Raw genomic sequence first — 19,432 nt, forward strand, 5'->3', positions numbered from 1 at the left:
GACGGGGATGGCGGGGGTGATGGGGGTGATGGGGATGGCGGGGGTGATGGGGGTGATGGGGCTGATGGGGGTGATGGGGATGGCGGGGGTGATGGGGGTGATGGGGGTGACGGGGATGGCGGGGGTGATGGGGGTGATGGGGGTGATGGGGATGGCGGGGGTGATGGGGGTGATGGGGATGGCGGGGGTGATGGGGGTGACGGGGGCCGAAAGGGGAGACACGGGGGGCGCCGGGCGCGGGAGGGTGACGGCGCGGGGGGGTTCGGGGTCGGCCCGGCAGGGGGCAGCAGTGGGCGGAGCCGGGCCGCCCCCCGCCCCTCTTTCCGCCCCCCGCTTCTGATTGGCCACCGCCCCCTCATTATGCTAATACGGCACTCCTGGGCGGGGCCGTCCGGCTGACGTCACGGGCCCGCTGGCGGGCGCGGGCCGAGCCGAGCCGAGCCGAGAGGTGCCGAGCGGGGCGGTGCCGAGCGGTGCCGAGGCGAGCCGAGCGGTGCCGAGCGGTGCCGAGCGGTGCCGGGCGGTGCCGAGCGGTGCCGGTCGGGCGGGGCGGGGCGCGGAACGGGCCATGGCGGCGGCGGCGGCGGGCGAGGCGGCGGGGGCGGCGTTCAGCACCGCGAACAGCGGCCGGGTGAACGGGCTGAGCCGCCCGCCCGGCGCCATCGCCATGAAGGACCACGACGCCATCAAGCTGTTCGTGGGGCAGATTCCGCGCAACCTGGAGGAGAGCGACCTCAAGCCGCTCTTCGAGGAGTTCGGCCGCATCTACGAGCTCACCGTGCTCAAGGATCGCTTCACCGGCATGCACAAAGGTGCGGGGGCGGCGGGCCGAGGGACCCCCCCGGGTGGGGCGCCCTGACATGGGACACCCGGGTGTGGGGCTATCCTGAGGTGAGGTGGGACACCCTGGGGTGGGGCGACCCTCAATACACTCAGTGAGGTACTGCTCTGGTGGGATGCCCTGAGGTGGGGCAGGACCCTCAGTGAGGTACGGCTCTGGTGGGATGCCCTGAGGTGGGGCAGGACCCTCAGTGAGGTACGGCTCTGGTGGGATGCCCTGAGGTGGGGCAGGACCCTCAGTGAGGTACGGCTCTGGTGGGACAGCCTGAGGTGGGGCAGGACCCTCAGCGAGGTACGGCTCTGGTGGGATGCCCTGAGGTGGGGGGGACCCTCAGCGAGGTACGGCTCTGGTGGGACAGCCTGAGGTGGGGCAGGACCCTCAGTGAGGTACGGCTCTGGTGGGATGCCCTGAGGTGGGGCAGGACCCTCAGCGAGGTGCTGCTCTGGTGGGATGCTCTGAGGTGGGGCAGGACCCTTAGTGAGGTACGGCTCTGGTGGGATGCCCTGAGGTGGGGGGGACCCTCAGTGAGGTACGGCTCTGGTGGGATGCCCTGAGGTGGGGGGGACCCTCAGTGAGGTACGGCTCTGGTGGGATGCCCTGAGGTGGGGGGGACCCTCAGTGAGGTATGGCTCTGGTGGGATGCCCTGAGGTGGGGCAGGACCCTTAGTGAGGTACGGCTCTGGTGGGATGCTCTGAGGTGGGGCAGGACCCTTAGTGAGGTACGGCTCTGGTGGGATGCTCTGAGGTGGGGCAGGACCCTTAGTGAGGTACGGCTCTGGTGGGATGCCCTGAGGTGGGGGGGACCCTCAGTGAGGTACTGCTCTGGTGGGATGCCCTGAGGTGGGGGCCCCCCTCAGGTGGGACACCACCGAGATGTGGCACCTAAGTATGGGCCACCCGTGAGGCAGGACAACCTGAGGTGCGGGGAACCTCTCAGGTGAGGGGTCTTGTCCCTCAGGCAGGATACCTCTGAGGTGAGGTACCCCTCAGGTGGGACAGCCTAAGATGGAGCATCCTGATAAAGGAATACCCCTCAGGTGGGATGCCCTGAGGTGGGATGCCCTGAGAGCGGGGATCCCTCAGTTGTGGTACCCCAGTGGTGGGGTAAACTGAGATGGAGCACCCTGGTATATAGGGGGACCCCTGGGGTGAAGACACCCCTGAAGTGGGACACCCTGAGGCAAAGGTACCCAAGTGTGAGGCACCTCTGATACGGGACAGCCTGAGGTAGGATATCCCTGAGTTGAAGGCACCCCTGAAAGGAGGTTCCCCATCAGATGGGACAACCTGGTGTTTGGTATGTAAGTGTGGAGCACCACTGAGGTGGGATGCCGTGAGATGAGGGTACTCCTCGTGTGGGACATCCTGAGATGGAGCATCCCAAGACAGGGGTACCTCTAAGGTGGGACATCCCTTAGGTGGAGGCATCCCTGAGGTGGGATAACCTGAGGGGGAACACCCTGAGATACAAATGGGATGCTTTGAGAGGGGGCACCATGGTATGGAGGTACCCCTGAGGGGGCACACACTGGTATGGGGCACCTCTGAGATGGGGGTACCCGTGAGGTGATGTACCCCTGAAATGGAGGTACCCCTGAGGTGGGACACTCTGAGGTGTGGCACCCAAATATGGGGCACCCCTCTGTTGAGTTACACCTGAGGTGGAGGTACCCTTGATCTGCAGGCTACCCATAACGATGGGGTACCCCAAGGAGGGGAAACTGCTGGGGTGAAGGTATCCCTGAGTTGGAGGCAACCTTGAGGTAGAGCACCCTGAAATGGGAACATCCCAGTATGCAGCATTTGGATATATGGCCCCTCCTAAGACTGGGGTACCCCTGAGTAAGAGGGGGGCACCCACCTGGGGTCAGGATGCTGCTGTCTGGCTTGGGGGCACCTGTCTGGCTTCAGCACACCCACGTGAGTTGTGTGCACCCCTGGAATTGGAGCATGCCTGGGATACGACACCCAGTGTGGATGGGAACACCCCGTGTCTGCGCTGTGTCCCAAGTGCTGTGGCACTGTGACATGGCATGTGGAGCACTGGCACTCGGAGCAGTGACGCACCAAGGGGGTCACATAGGCATAGCCGGGGTCTCCACGGAACCCCCCACCCAAGAGCCGGGGTGTGCAGTGCCAGAGCAGGGTCAAGGCACCCCAGGTGTCACCCAAACAGGAGCCACAAGCTGTCACCGAGCCCCCATGCCACGGGCAGCACCTGCTTCACTGGCATGCCAAAACTTGGAGCTTTTGGATGCTGCCTCGTCGATGCCTTTCAGCCATGGGGCAGCCGCCTGGACTCTGTCATTCTTGGCACTGTGGCCTCCAACATTTCTCCAGGTGTCTCTGAAGCTGCTTGTGTGCCTGGATCAATGGGATTTGCACCCTTCCAGGCCCCCTCGGCGCTTCCTCCAGCGCAGGCTTCAACGTCTGCGGCCCAGCCGCGTGATTTAATTGCGGACGCTCCTCTAATTTGAACGGCATCCTCCCTCCCGGCGAGCCTCCGGAGCAGGACCACTCCTGCGCCAGCCCTCCGAACTTCTCCAGAATGCCCAGGCACCGTTTACATTGTCGCCTGCAGGAAAAACACGGAAAAAAAAAGAGAAGGAAGAGCAGAGAGCAGGAAGCCAACATGATTACAGATGGTAAACACTGGAAATGGCACCGGGACTGAGGCGAGCTGCTGTGCTGATCTCCCCTTCCCACCCGCAGCGGGAGAATATTGACCCAGGGGGATCTCTTCTTGGCACCGCGAGGGCAGATGTCCCCAGCTCCCCAAGGCGGGTGAGGGACCCCATCCCGCAGCATCCTCCGCCCTGCCGCCATGCTCCCTCTCCTCCCAGGCACGCTGATTGTACTTATTAAGAGTTATTAATACTTAATCAGCTGGCGGATTTAATTGTGCCAATATTAAAAATGCATCAATGTCAATTTTATTCATTAAATATTTACTTTGTTGAAGGGAAACTGTTTTGCTGCTGTTTTAATATCACTTTCAGATGCTTTTGGATGTGACCCCAGCAAATTGGGGGGGAGCCCTCAGGGAGGGAGCAGCGCAGTGGTGGCACAGGGACCAGGAATGCTCCAGGAGAGATGGAGGGAAGAGGACCGGACCCTGTCCCTAGGGCTCGCTCGTCGCTGCCAGCTCTGTGAAAGCAAGTGGCTCGGCAGTGAGTCAGCGTGGGAAAACCTCACCCCAGGCGTATTCCCGATTTCCAAAGCGCCATGATGTCGAAGGAGACGGAGCGCCTTCGCCACATGAATCTCATCCCAAGGAGGGTGCTCAGGGCTGGGAGAAGCCTGGTGGCAAGACAGGGTGCACAGCCTCAATGCCTGGAGATCTGCTTCCTGGAGGACTTGGGCTGTGACTTTCCCAGGGCTGGGGCCGGAGTGCTGCTGCCCGTGTGCTGCCTGCTCCTCCCTGGCTCCTTCCTTCATCCTGCTGCTCCATCTCCTACCCTGTTCTGGGGGTGAGCTCTGACACTGCGTGTGCCCATCTTGGTGTGGAGTACCAGGGTACCAGGATGCTGGATACTGGATGTCATGGTGCCAGGGTGTCAGTGTGATGGGATGGTGAGTGCCACGGTGCTGAGCTGCTGGATGCCACAGTGCCAGGGTGCTGGATGCCACCATGCCAGGGTGCCAGACCCCAGGTTGTAGACTGCCAGGGTGCCATAATGCTGAATGCCAGGATGTCAGGGTGCTGGGATGCTGGATGCTGTGGTGCTGAGGTGCTGAATGCCACCATGCCAGGTTGCTGGGGTGCTGGCTGCCACCGTGCCAAGGTGCCAGACTGCTGGGTTGCCAGATGCCACAGTACCAGGGGGCTGGGATGCTGGGTATCACTGTGCTGGATGCCAGGATGCTGAAACACCACAGTGCCATGTCAGCTGTGCCATCGGCTCCCTGCGTGCCCGGGGCTCTGTGGTGATACCAGGCCACACACTGACCCCGTCTCCCTGTCTCCACAGGCTGTGCCTTCCTCACCTACTGCGCCCGCGACTCCGCACTGAAGGCACAGAGTGCCCTGCACGAGCAGAAGACTCTGCCAGGGGTAAGTGACACCAGGGAGTCGGGGCGAGTTGGGACAGGGGCTGGTGGCACCTCCCTGAAGCACAGGAGAATTAAGTGATGCTGAGGTGGTCGAGGTGAGCTGGAACAGCGGCTGATGACGCCTCCCCAAGGCATGGGAGCCTTAAGTGACACCGGGGGATCGGGGTGAGCCAGGGTGGGGGCCGGTGACACCTCCCCGAGGCGCGGGAGCCGCTTCCAGCGGCCGCAAACCGAGGCATCGATTTTCCAGCCGCCCGCGTGCTGTTGCACTTTCTGTGGGCTCCGACCTCCCGAGCTTAACAAAGTGAAAATAAATATTTAATTATTCGCCTAAATAAAAATCAATAGGCCCGCGGGTTGGCTGGGGAAAGAGCCGGGGCCCGTGAATATCAATCCCTGCTGCGTGTGCGTGGAGCTGGCAGAGGGGGATGAGGTTTGCGGGGATGTGACTTCCTGAGCCGTGCTCTCACCGGCCAGGCCACATGTCAGTAGGTTCAAGAGTTAATGACCCACCTGGGCAGCCTAAAGGAGGGGGTTTCTTATCAGGCACACACGTGTGTGTAAGGCTGCTGCCAAGGCCGCTCGCTGGGGGTGTGGGTGTGTGTGTGTGAGCACATGTGTGCACGTGGGCGTGTGGGCACAGGCCCCACAGGGGCTCAGGGCTGTGTGTGCCCCATGGCACGGCGGTGCAGAGCACTGTGTGCTTGTGCTCACACTCCTGTGCCCATGCAGGTGCTCACACCTGTGTGTGCTCACACCTATCTGTGCCTGAGCACACCCTGTGAAGGTGCTCACACCCGCGTGTGCTCACACCTATCTGTGCCTGAGCACCCCTTCTGTGCTTGTGCACACCCATGTGTATGCACTTGTGTACGCTTGGGTACACACCTGTGTGTACCTGTGAACACACCTCTGTGGCTGTGCACACCTCTCTGTTCTGCACACAAGCACACCCATGTGTGCTTATGTACAACCCCTCTGCCTGTGCACACCCCTCTATACTTGTGCATCCCTCCTGTACCTGCTCACTCCCTGTACCTGTACTCACACACCTATACCTGTGCTCACACACCCTGTACCTGTACTCACACACCCTGTACCTGCTCGTACCCCTTGTACCTGTACTCACACACCTATACCTGTACTCACACACCCTGTACCTGCTCATACCACCTGTACCTGCTCGTACCACTTGTACCTGTACTCACACACCTATACCTGTACTCACACACCCTGTACCTGCTCATACCACCTGTACCTGCTCGTACCACTTGTACCTGTACTCACACACCTATACCTGTGCTCACACACTCTGTACCTGCTCATACCACCTGTACCTATGCTCACCCCCTGTATCTACGCACCCCCTGTACGTGTATTCACACACCTGTACCTGCTCACACACATATACCTGTGCTCACACATGTCCTTGCTCATACCCTGTACCTGCACGCCCCCTGTACCTGTGCTCACATCCTGTACCTGCTCACCCCTGTGCCTGTGCTCACACCCCTGTACCTGCTCACCCCTGTACCTGTGCTCACATCCTGTACCTGCTCACCCCTGTGCCTGTGCTCACACCCCTGTACCTGCTCACCCCTGTGCCTGTGCTCACACCCCTGTACCTGCTCACCCCTGTGCCTGTGCTCACACCCCTGTGCCTGTGCTCACACCCCTGTGCCTGTGCTCACACCCCTGTACCTGCTCACCCCTGTGCCTGTGCTCACACCCCTGTGCCTGTGCTCACACCCCTGTGCCTGCTCACCCCTGTGCCTGTGCTCACACCACTGTACCTGTGCTCACCCCCCTGTGCCTGTGCTCACCCCCTGTGCCTGTGCTCACACCCCTGTGCCTGCTCACCCCTGTGCCTGTGCTCACACCCCTGTGCCTGCTCACCCCTGTGCCTGTGCTCACACCCCCTGTGCCTGTGCTCACACCCCTGTACCTGCTCACCCCTGTGCCTGTGCTCACACCCCTGTACCTGCTCACCCCTGTGCCTGTGCTCACACCCCCTGTGCCTGTGCTCACACCCCTGTACCTGCTCACCCCCCTGTACCTGCTCACCCCTGTGCCTGTGCTCACACCCCCTGTGCCTGTGCTCACCCCCTGTGCCTGTGCTCACACCCCTGTGCCTGCTCACCCCTGTACCTGTGCTCACATCCTGTGCCTGCTCACCCCTGTACCTGTGCTCACATCCTGTACCTGCTCACCCCTGTGCCTGTGCTCACACCCCCTGTACCTGCTCACCCCTGTACCTGTGCTCACATCCTGTACCTGCTCACCCCTGTACCTGTGCTCACATCCTGTACCTGCTCACCCCTGTGCCTGTGCTCACACCCCCTGTACCTGCTCACCCCTGTGCCTGTGCTCACACCCCTGTGCCTGTGCTCACACCCCTGTGCCTGTGCTCACACCCCCTGTACCTGCTCACCCCTGTGCCTGTGCTCACACCCCCTGTACCTGCTCACCCCCTGTGCCTGTGCTCACACCCCTGTACCTGCTGACCCCCCGTGCCTGCGCACCCCCCGTGTTCCCACCCTCGCCCCCTCCCCGGCCCGGCCCCGCCCCCGGGGTGTCGGGGGTCCGGGGGCGTGTCCAGGCGGCGGTGGGCGTGTCCCCAGCGAGGCCCCGCCCCCTCCCGGCCCGGCCCGGCTCGGCTCGGCGGGGCTGCGGCCGCCCCGCCCTCTGCTCCGCCCCCCGCGCGCCGCTGCGCGAGCCCAGCCGAATCCAGCCGAGCCGAGCCGAACCCAGCCCAGCCGAGCCCGGCCTTGCCGAGCCGAGCCGAGCTAAGCCGAGCCCGGCCGAGCCGCCTCGGGTGGAGCCGAGCGCAGCCGAACCGCCTCGGTGAAGCCGGCGGTCCGGCCGGTCCGGCCATGCAGCTGCCGCAGGTGCCGGCGCCCGGGCCGCGGCCGCCCGTGCTGTGGGTGCCCGCCGGGTCCAAGATCCTCTGCATCGAGGTAGGGCCCCGCCTTTGTCTGCCGCCGCCTCCGCCCGGCCCGGCACGGCACGGCCCGGCACGGCCCGGCACCGCCCGGCAGCCTCCGCCCGCGCCGGGGTGGGGAGGGCTGCACCGGGGGGGAGCTGCAGGAGGGATGTGGGGTGATGGCGAAGGGGTGTATCTGCTCCCGGGGATGCTGTGTGGGAGTGGGGGTGATGGCGAGGGTGTGGATCCTTGCTCCCGGGGATGGGCATGGAGGGGTGTTGACGGGGGGGTGATGGTGAGCAGGGCGTATCTGCACACTGGGATGAGGATGGAGGGGTGTTGGTGAGGGGGTGCATCTGCTCCCAGGGATGGGCTGGGGATACAGCAGTGTTTGTGATCAGGGTGCATTTGCACACAGGGATGGTGGGTGTGAGTGTGGGTGTTGGTGATGGAGTGTATCTCAACCCAGGGATGGGGATGGGAATGAGGATGGAGCAGTGTTGGGAAGGGGATGTATCTGCTCCCAGGCATAGGATGGGGATGGAGCAGTGTTGGTGATCTGGGTGTATTTGCACACAGGGATGGGGATGGAGGGGTGTCATGAGCAGGGTGAATGTGCACACAGGGTTGGAGTGTGAGTGGGCATGTTGCAGGGTGTATCTGCACCCAGGGATGAGGATGGAGGAGTGTTGGTGACAGGGTGTATCTGCACAGAGAAATGGGGTAGGAGGGGTGTTGGTGAGGGGATGTATCTGCACCCACAGATGGGCTGTGTGGGTGTGAGTGTTGCTGAGCAGGGTGTATCTGCACCGAGGGATGGAGTGCATGTGTTGGCAGGGTGGTTGTTGGTGATGAGGGTGTATTTGCACTCAGGGAAGGGGGGGTGTGTGTGTGTGTGTGTGTTGCCGAGAGGGTGTATCCGCACCCAGGGAAGGGGAGGGTGTCGGCAGAGGGGTGTTGGTGGTGTACCTTGTATCACCCAGGGGGGCTTTGTGTGGTGTGGGTGGCGGTGAGGAGGGTGTTCTGGCACCCGGGAATGGGGTGTTTGCTGTGGGGGATGTGTTTGCAAGCAGGGATGGAGGATGATGGTGAGGTGGTGTATCTGCCCCCAGGGATGGGTTTGGTGTGTGTGTTGGCTGGAGGGTGTATTTTTCCACCGCAGGTTTGTGTGTGTGTGGTGCAGGTGTGCAAGGGGCAGCGCTTGGTGGGTGTTGCACCCGCAGGCAGTGCGGGAAGGGGTGCGTGCATAGGCAGGGGTACTGCTTTGCCCCCCGGGTGTGCGCAGGTGGGTGTTGGTGGGTGTGCAAGCGCGTGGGTGTTTGTGTGAGGAGAGGAGCTGAGGGTGTCTTTGCCCCCCAGTGATGGTGACAGGGTGTGGGTGCACATGGCTGGGGGAGTGGCAGCAGTGGGGGTGTGTAGGCACACTGCATGTGACAGGGAGTGCAGGTGTCCGCAGGTGTCTGCAGGTGTTGCGCTGGGCTCAGGTGTGCATGGTGGCCATGGGGATGGGATGTGGGTGCTGCTGGGGGTGCCATGAGCCCGCCCAAGGTGTCCGTGTGTCCACAGAGGGTTCCAGGGGGTCCCACTGTTGGTCTTCCTGCCACAAAGGGGAAACTGAGGCAAGGGGCATTGTGTTCTCAGCGTCAGCTGTGCATCCCAGGGTGCGTGCCCAGGGTTGTGTGGGATCCATGGCAGCAGGGAGGGTTCTGTGGGTGTTGCGTGGGCGTGCGGACCGGGGCTGTCCAGGTGCCTGCAGGGCTGGGTGCGGTGGTGCGTGGCCGCACGTGGATGCACAGCACTGCGTGGGCACAGGTGCGTGGCTGCGGAGGTGTACGGCTGTGCCGGGGGGATTGGGGATGGGTGTGCTTGGAGGCTGCTGGGGATCTGTGGTTGTGCTCAGAGGTGTGTGGGTGTGTGCAGGGTGTGCCAGGGTGGTCATACACATGCAGGGTTGTGTGGTGGTGTGGTTGTCCCCAGACCGGCTGTGTGCCCTCTCTGTGGGTCACCCCCAGGGCTCTGGCATGGTGTTCCCATAGCGAGTGGCTGCCAGTACCCCGGTTCCTGTCTCCCTGCACTGAGTACAGAGGGGCCTGGGGACCCTGGGGATGACATGGACACCAGGCTCCCACAGGCACCTGCTGCTCCACTGTCACCCACCACCTCCGTCTCATTTGGACGCATGATGGCCTGCTGGATCCTCTGGCTGTTGGCTGTGAGGACAAGGAGGAGGAGAGTGATGCCAAGGAAGGAACAAAGGCCAGAAGTGACCCTGTCCCACTGGGCACATCCCTCAGCAGTGATTCACTATGGGCTGGCTCTCCCTGGTACCCAGGCTCTTGGGGGTCTCTGAATTTGGGTGGGGGACAGTGCCTGAGCAGGTCAGGAGGTGGTTTAGCAGCTGCTGGTGACCCCCTGTGCTGTGGAACATCAATGGTTTGGCCATGGGGCAGCTGGTGGACTGCATGTGGACTGCTGGTGATGGTGGGTGCTGGAACATCCCAAGCAGGGTGTCACTATGTCCTTGAGCTGTGGGAGGTGACTGGGAGTTGGGGATGGATGGATGGATGGATGGATGAACGGACGGATGCTGTGGGGGTGGAAAGGTGGGTGGTGGCCAGATGGGAGATGGATGGGCGGGTAGTACAGGGATGTTGGGGATATGGATGGGTGCTGTGGGGATGGATGGGTGTTGGGGGGTGGATGGAGGGTGTTGGCAATATAAATAGATGCTATGGGAATGGATGGGTGTTTGGGGATTCATGTTGGGGACATGGATGGATGCTATGGGGATGGATGGGCATTCGGGGGTGGATGGATGGGTGTTGGCGATACAGATGGATGCTATGGGAACGAATGGGTGTTATGAGGATGGGTGTTGGGGATGGATGAGTGTTATGAGGATGGGTGTTGGGGATATGGATGGGTTCTATGGGGATGGATGGATGCTATGAGGATGGGTGTTGGGGATATGGATGGGTTCTATGGGGATGGATGGATGCTATGGGAATGGGTGTTGGAGTATGGCTGGATGAATCCTGGGGAAAGATGGGTGTGTGGGTGATTGTGTGGGTGATTGTGTGGGTGTCCAGGATGGATGAATGGATGGATGGGTGTTGCAGGGTGGGCAGGTGGGTGTCAGGAGCAGGGGGAAATGCCTGGGTGGCTGTTTAGTGTGGGAGGATGGATAGAGGGCTGTGGTTGGTGGCTGTGTGGACATGGTGCAGGGGTGCTGTGGGGACAACCAGGAGGTGTGGGTGCCACAGGGGTCACTGAGCACCCTGTGGTGGGCATGTGGTGATGCCAAGGGTGCCAAAACCCCCTTCTGGGGGTGTCTAGAGGCCAGGGCGATTTCTCCCCGGTGCAGTGTGGCAGCCCTGGGGTAGGTTAGCTGGTCCCTGAGGCCTGACATTTATAAACATCAGCTGCTCCCGGGGAATCAATACAGTTTAATAACCGCCGAGCGGAGACGGGAGACACATCAAAATGACACTCTGCGGCTCCGTAAATGTTATTCTAAATCATCCTCACTGGGTTTATTACATTAAGCATACAGCAGCGGGCATGGGAAATTTATTCCATCAAAGGCCATCGCGCTGGTAAATGGGGCTGGCGGGTCAGTGAGGGGGGCAGCCCCTCCCAAAATGGGGTTCCCTCCTCCCAGCCGTGGCAGGGATGTGAGGAACAGCAGGGTGCTGGGTTTAGAGTCTCGGTGCTGTCACAGCCTCCTGAGTTTGGGGTGAGCCAAATCCTGCCCCAGCAAAAGGTGGATATTTGGGGGACTGGTGACATGATGGGTGACACTGTGAGGTCTCCCTCGGTGCCACCCTGTGCCACCTCATGACTCCTGGGGACTCAATCCCTTCCCTGGACCATCCCCAGCTCTGCGCTGACATTTCTCTCCACGTTTCCCTGGAGACGAGGCGGTTGCTGTGGAAACCTCCCTCCTCTTCTCTCTTACCCATCCTCTTCCTCACCCTGATGTGGGGGGACCTGGCTCTGCCCCCGCCCAGCCCCAAAATTTAGGGACCCCCTCCAGGGGTGCAGCGGGGGGCACCTGGGATGGGGGTGCACACGCACATGGGGGTGACTGTCCCCGTGTGTGCTCAAGGCGTGCTCGTGTGCGCACCCCCGCGCCGTCATGTGTGACATCTCGCCGTTGCCGTGGCGACCCCATCGAGCACATGGCTCAGGCTCCGCAGCATCGCGGGGGAAGCATGCTTGTTGCCATGGAAACGGCCATAATTGTAGCATTTTTCGGCTAAAAGAGGGGAAAAAGGAGGGGGAGAGAGGAGGAGAAATGGCTCCATGGGGCAGCAGGCCAGGGGTGTGCCTGCCAGCCCGGCATGTCCTGCTGCACACGGGTGCCACGCTCGTGGGTGCACACGGCGCTAACAAGGAGGAGGCCAAATCTGGGTGAGGTTTGGGAAAAGGAGGGCAGTGGTGCCAGAGGGGCTGGGGCCGGCGGGGTGCTGCTGCTGCCTCTGCAGTCCTTTGCAGTCGAGGAAAGCGGGCAGACAGCCAAGCCTGGCACTGGCGGCCCCGCGGGCGCCTGCAGCACCGGGTGCCCATCGCCAGGGCTGGAGCATTGCCCTCTGCACATGGCACCCCCAGGTCGCTGTGGCCACGAGCCCCGGATCTGTTCTTGCAGGTCCCTCCCCTTTTCCCCGGCTCCCAGTGCCAGTTGTTGGCCAAATCCTGATGATCCCCATGGAAAGGATTCAGGGGGCACCACACTGACCACCCGCTCTCGCTTGTGTTGCAGATGAACCGCCCCATCCAGGTGAAGCCGGCCGACAGTGAGGGCCGAGGAGGTAGGTCCCCAATTCCCCAGCTGCCTGGCACGGGCAGGGGGACACAGGGTCACCCAGGGGGTGATGGGGGACGTGGCGGCATCGCGGGGGTTGCTGTGGGGGGGTTGGTTTGCAGAGAAATCTGGGAAAGGAGCTGCCTTTGCTGGTGGCATCCAAACCCGAGTGCAGAGCAAATGCCATGTTCTCTCTCCCTGTCTGGTCAGCTGGGGGGAACATCCTGGCGTTATCCTGGGAATGTCCTGACATTCCAGGGAGCATCCCAACATCCTGGGGGGCAGAGCACCAGCCAGCCCCTCTCAAACTACCACGCCCCCCCAAATTCTTTGTGAGCATCTGCTGCTCATGGGGCTGTGGCATTGCCAGGCTGAGGTGATCATTTGGGCACAGTCTCAGGAATTGGATCAAAATCCCACATCCGTTGTGTTACTGGGCAGGTAGGTGCTATCAGACATGCAGGATGCTCTCGTGGGGCTGCCTGCCCTTGGCAGGATGGCTGGGGTAGATCCCCCCCCCATCCAAACCCTGTTATTAAACACACCGGGAGCTGGTCCCAGCATGTCCCAGAGGGATCTGGCAAATAAATTACCCACTTACCGAGCGTAATTGGTGAAGGATTAAAAATCAATGGGTGAGCTGGGGCTCCCAGTCCAGCCCCCTCACCCAGGAGGCAACGCTGGGCTGCCCAGCCCACTCCCCCTGGGAGATGGTTTATGTTTAACTAGACAACACACCAGCCCTATTCCCTTAACTAATTTTCCTGGTACCTTAACGGACGAAGCATTCATCGTCTCCTGCCATTATTTATTTATTTCCCCGGCAACACTCTTGACAGGGCACCTTATTTTCTTTGTCAAATGCCATTAGCGTGCGGCGGGAGCGCACGGCCGCACAAGACAGATGCTGGTAATAATCATGAAATTCTCATTATTTACTATCCCTTCTCTTGTGTTTGGGTTATTGATGTCCCCTGGGCACGGCCGGAGGCTGCGGGTTGTTCTGCGAGTCGATCATACGAGGGTGATCACCACTGGTTTGTGGGTTCTCTTTGTTCCCACCACATCCCTCCCCAGTGCTGGGGTAGCCAGCCCCCCCATCCCTGGGAAAAGCCCCAGCTCCACTCCCTAAAGCAATGGCTCTTCCAGGATTCACTCCTCAGCAATTTCCCCACAGAAGAGGTTTTCCTGCCCTGAGTGTTCTGTAGGATGGAGATGATAAGCCCAGCACCTTCTCCGTGGGATCGGTGTCGCTCCCTCCCTCTGATGTCACCATTTGTGATGAGGGGTTGGGATGGTGAGTGACCTCCCACTCTCTGATGGGCTTGGTTTTGTTTTTAGAAGACAGGAAGCTCTTTGTGGGCATGCTGGGGAAGCAGCAGAGCGAGGACGACGTCCGCCGCCTCTTTGAGCCCTTTGGCCAGATTGAGGAGTGCACCATCCTCCGAGGGCCTGATGGAGCCAGCAAAGGTGGGCTTTGGGGCACCGGGTGGCCACCCTATGGACCTGCAATGGCCAAATCCAACCTGTCCCATGTTCTCTCTGTTCCTTTAGGTTGTGCCTTTGTGAAATACGGCAGCCACGCCGAGGCACAGGCTGCCATCAACAGCCTGCACGGCAGCCAAACCATGCCGGTAAGTGCCAGGCTTGCACCCTGCCCCAGCTGACCCCACGCTGCCTGCCTAATCCAATCACCCACTAATTTGATCCTGAGTCTAATTGGATCAAAATCCTACAGACTGGCAATTTGTTGGCCACATCACCCCAGGTTCCTCCTTGCCAGGGCACTGAGCCCCAGAGGTGGGAATGTGGGGCTAATTCTCTTCATGCCAGAGAAAGGGGCAGTTTAATTAACGCTGAAGGTCAGAATTGTGAACAAGGAAGGGGAAAGGAGGCAGAGGTCAGGGAGCTGCCACCAGGGAGAAAAACTGGCTATAATTAAACCTCACATCGATCGTTGGTTGCTGCTGCCAAGCTGGGCAGTGTCTCCAGGGCTGAGGATGCTGCGGATGCTGTGAGCCAGCACCCACAGCGGGTACACAGTTTGGGGGCTTTGCTGTGGTCCCACCATCAGCCCCATCTTCCCCCACCGCAGGGCGCCTCGTCCAGCCTGGTGGTGAAGTTTGCAGACACAGACAAGGAGAGGACCCTGCGGCGGATGCATCAGATGGCGGGGCAGCTGGGCATCTTCAACCCCATGACCATCCAGTTCGGTGCCTACGGGGCCTACACGCAAGCGGTAGGAGCTGGTGCAGACCGGGGGCTTTGGGGGAGCCCCGTGGGTGTGGGGGGTGGTTTGGCCCATAAAAGCTCCAGTGCCAGGGGGTGTGGACGCCTGGCAGGGCTGGTGTATCCCTGTTTAGGGCCACGCGCAGGGCTTCCTCCCCACAGCTGAGGGTGGCTGTAGGGTGCAGTGATCCCATATTTAGTGTCACCAAGACCTCCTCCTGTCCCCAGGTCTGGCAGCAGGTGGAATTTATCCCTCTGAATCCATCCAAAGCAGAGATGGTGATTTACCCTCCCCTCTCCCTCCTTCTCTCTGCCTCTCGCTCTCTGTCCCCTCTCCCCCTTTCTTTCCCAAAGATCATGCAGCAGCAGGCAGCCCTGATGGCGGCTGCGCAGGGCACCTGCCTCAACCCCATGGCTGCCATCGCCGCTGCCCAGATGCAACAAATGGCCGCCTTCAACGTCAGCGGGCTGGTGGCTGCCCCCCTCACCCCCTCTTCAGGTAGGACCCCCGCGTTTGCCACTTGGCACCCTCGGGGGGCACTCTCGGGGCGATGCCGGCGCTGACGCCGCGCTCCCGCAGGTACAAGCACCCCTCCGGGGATCAGCACGGCGCCGGTGCCCAGCATCGCCACGCCCATCGGGGTGAACGGCTTCAGCCCGCTGCCGCCCCAGACCAACGGGCAGCCCGCCTCCGAGACCATCTACACCAACGGCATCCACCCCTACCCAGGTACACCCCTCCCCGGGGCTGGGGCTGTGTGCTTGGCTCCGCCGGGGTGCTCCAGGCGTGCTCCCCACCCCTGGAACGTGGTGAGCCAGCCGCGTGCTCCCGTGGCATCACTGCAGGGAGGAGGGAATTCAGGCAGGGAGCAGCTCTGCCCCTCCACGGCGGCGCGTGGCCAGGAGCCCTTTCCTGCGGGAGCTGCGCATGCATCCCTGGCTTTTCTCTGGCTTACTCTATCTTCCTTCTCCTTTCTCTTCTCTTCCCAGCTCAAAGCCCCACGGTGGCAGACCCCCTCCAGCAGGCCTACGCCGGCATGCAGCACTATGCAGGTCTCAAACTTCGCTTCCCACTCCTTCCCTCTCTCCCCTCTTTGCTCCTCATCCTTATTTTTGGGAGGTGAACATCACCCTGGGGTTGAACATTGGATTGGGACAGCATATTTGGGCACGGATTGATGAGGGGGGCATCACGTGCTGTGCCCTGGCAGGACCTCCGGGGCGGCAATGTCAGTGAAAGCAGCATCCCCTCATCCCACTGGCTCCTGTCATGCCCCCCCCTGCAAATTTTGGGTGGTGCAAAGTGAATTTTAATACCATGGGGCTGAGAGAGCTCCATGGGGGAGCCCTGGCAGTGGTATCAAGGAGGCGAGATTTGGGAGGTGACAGAGGGCCAGCTCCACACCAAGACACCAGAAGTCTTTGGATGTTCATGACGTGACCAAATCTGATGGCCAAGGACATGGGCCACGGAGGGAAGGGAGTCAGAGCCTCCCGTGGAAGTACATCAAGCCCAGCAGCCATTTCATTAGGAGCATTGACAGCAACATCCAGATTTGCAACGAAAATCAAGCTTTGGACCCCAAATTTTTGGGGGTTTTCAGCCAAAAGTACCATCTTTCCTCAGCCTTGAGGCCATATTACTGCTATCACCAGGATCCCTCCTAGGAGAGCTGTTCCCACATCCCTGGTGTGCCGGGAGGAGTGGGAAAGGCAGAGCCAGCAGCCATGGGGCAGGAGAGGCCCTTCCATCGCAGGTGGCAGCAGGGGACATGCCTGTCCCAGCCCTTTCCGTGGCTGGGGCAGGTGCCGTGGCCTCAGCTTCTTGTTTCTCTCTTCCAGCAGCATATCCCACTGCCTACGCTCCCATCAGCCAAGCCTTCCCCCAGCAAGCACCCCTCATCCCGCAGCAGCAGCGAGAAGGTGAGGGGTGGGGGTCACCCCGCGTGGGGCCGGTGGCTCCTCAGTGTCCCCCCAGGGTGACCCCACCTCGTGGCTGACGTGTCCTGTCCTTTGTGTGTCACCCAGGTCCCGAGGGCTGTAACCTGTTTATTTATCACCTGCCCCAGGAGTTCGGGGATGCGGAGCTCACGCAGATGTTTCTGCCTTTCGGCAACGTCATCTCTGCCAAAGTCTTTGTGGACCGTGCCACCAACCAGAGTAAATGCTTTGGTAAGTCCTGGAGTGCGGCTCTCCCTGGTGTCCCAGCTCAGGGCTCCAGCTCCTCCCACTCCCCAGCTCAAGGTTCCAGTCATCCTTAACATCGCAGCTTGGAGCTCTGGCTCTTTCTCAACATCCCAGCTCAGGGGTCTGGCTCTCTTCAGCGTCTCAGTTTAAGGATCTGAATCTCCTCGACATCCCAGCTCTCACCAGTCTCCATCTCCAGAGTCCCATTCTCCTTGCTCTCCAGCCTGGGGATCCAGCTCTCCTACTATCCCCGCTCAGGGGGGTCTGTCTCTCCCCAAATCCCAGCTCAAGGGCTTGGCTCTCCCCAGTGTTCCCAGCTCAGGCGTGTGGCTCTTCCCAACAACCCAGCTCAGAGCATCTCCATCTCAGGGGTCCATCTCTCCCTGAGGTCCCTGCTTGGGAGTTTGTCTCTCCAACATCTCATCTTGGGGATCTGTCTTTCCCTGGTCTCCAGCTCGGATGTCCATGTCTCCCTGCTGTCCCCTGCTTGGGGGTCCTGTTCTTCCCAGTGTCCCCAGCTCAGGGACCTGTATCTCCCTCTCACAGACCTCAGTGTCCCCACAGACTCTTTGGTGTCCCCACAGACTCTTTCTTTGCAGTGTCTTTGGAGGCTCTATCACCTCAGGGTCTCTGCAGACCTGGCCTCCAGATGTTCCCCGAGCCCACACATCTCATCCTGGTGTCCCCACAGACCCCATCACCTCAGTGTCCCTGCAGCCCCTATCACTTTAACACACCCTGTCACCCCAGTGACCCCACGAATCCCATCCCGTAGTGTCCCTGCAGACCACTCCAGTGTCCTGCTGTCCTCACAGCTCTGTCACCTCAGTGTCCTCCAGAGCAGACCTCGGCGTCCCTGCAGGTGCCATCACCTGTCACCCAGTCCCCTGCCATCTGGGGCTCTGATGCTACCCCAGGACCCCTCTCCCAGCACTCCCAGACCAGGAGCATCCCACGGGATTTCAGTGCCTGGGTTGAGGCGAGGCAGCCGCCTGCGCTGTGTGTGGTGACAGCCCCGTGTCCCCTTGCCGCCAGGTTTCGTCAGTTTTGACAATCCGACGAGCGCTCAGGCGGCCATTCAGGCCATGAATGGCTTCCAGATCGGCATGAAGAGGCTAAAAGTGCAGCTAAAGCGGCCGAAAGACGCCAACAGACCCTACTGACCCCAGCTCAGCCTGCGGAGAGGTGAGGGGGCCTGGCCCTCGGGACGTGGCGGTCGTGGAGCATCCCCGTGCTACATCCCTGAGTGTGTGCAGGGATCTCTGCCTGGCACCACCCACCCCATGGACCTGGGTCCCTCCCTCCGTCCTTCCCTCCCTCCATCCCCCAGGAGCAGGCTGACGGCCCTTTCCTCCTGTTTCAGGTCGGACGTCCCGCGGTGTCTGACGACTTTCCCCTTCCCCAAGTGCAGTATCCAAACCCGTAACTCTCTTTCTTTGCAACACATCCCGGAGGAGGAGGAGGAGGAGGAGGAGGAAGTGAAGGAGGAAGTGAAGGAGAAAACGGCGAAGAAGAGAGTGTTTTGGTCGTAGCTTTTCCTTTTTGAATTTTTTCCCAAACTGGTCTTGTTTGTTGTTTAACGGGAACGAGAGGAAGACAAGGAAGGAGGGGAGCGATGCGGCGCCGGGGCTGCGATTCGCCGCCGGCCGCTCGCCGGGACTCACCGGATCCCTCGCCGGGAGCAAGGCCGATGGCTCCGGGCAGCCGGGCCACGATCTACCTTTGTTTTTTGGGGTTTTTTTTTAAAGCACTCATTTGCTGCTACCGATTTCCCAGGAGAAACGAGGAAAAGAGGCTCCAAATGGATTCTTAAACCAAAGCCGGTGGGACGGGACCAGCCTCGGGCGCTTCACCTGGAGGATGCTTGTTTGGAAAATAAAGAAAAACGGCAAGATTTTCCTTTTTCCCTGCATTGGGGGAAAAAAAGAAGGATCAAAGTATGTTGGACTTATAGAAGATATATATAAATAAGTATATATATATATATATCCCATGGAGCAGGGTGGCGGGACACGCGCTTCCCCTGCTTGTCACTGGCACAGGGACATAGGATTACTTGTTTCAGAGTCATATCATTCCTTAGAGTTTAGGGACCAAAGGACTATTGCTTTTTTTAAATATATCTATAAATAAATTAATTTAAAAAAAAAAAACAACAAAACACACAAAAAAACGTCGGGAAAGGAGGAGAAAATCCAACAAAAATTAAGAAGGTTGAGTAAAACCCTCGGGCATTCAGAGCCACGAGCGTTTCCTACAGGGCTCAGATTTGGGGGGTTCAAGGGCTCGGTTTCGGGGGCCAATTCGTGGCTGGGGACTGGGGGGATGCAGAGGGAATTTTGGGGGGGGGCTGCAGTGGCTCCCCCAGCTCCATGGCCCAGGGGGACTCGGAGCC

The 19,432-nt window shown here is 60.6% G+C and overlaps 1 protein-coding gene across 1 annotated transcript; it reads left to right on the top strand.

The window, feature by feature from the left end:
- Positions 1-568: 568 nt before the first annotated feature.
- On the top strand, positions 569-18,492 carry CELF6 (CUGBP Elav-like family member 6; the record flags this gene model as incomplete). The annotated part of the gene is made up of 13 exons (XM_082290919.1): positions 569-812; positions 4,813-4,895; positions 12,580-12,628; positions 13,963-14,091; positions 14,176-14,255; positions 14,717-14,860; positions 15,205-15,349; positions 15,431-15,580; positions 15,841-15,903; positions 16,693-16,773; positions 16,879-17,022; positions 18,073-18,222; positions 18,401-18,492. 12 exons carry the CDS (start codon positions 569-571, stop codon positions 18,198-18,200), a joined length of 1,440 nt encoding a protein of 479 aa, XP_082147045.1. The 3' UTR covers positions 18,201-18,222; positions 18,401-18,492.
- Between the last annotated feature and the right edge of the window lie 940 nt (positions 18,493-19,432).

Source organism: Coloeus monedula (assembly GCF_965178545.1).
Source record: "Coloeus monedula genome assembly, chromosome: 14".
NCBI classification, from domain to species: Eukaryota; Metazoa; Chordata; class Aves; order Passeriformes; family Corvidae; genus Coloeus; species Coloeus monedula.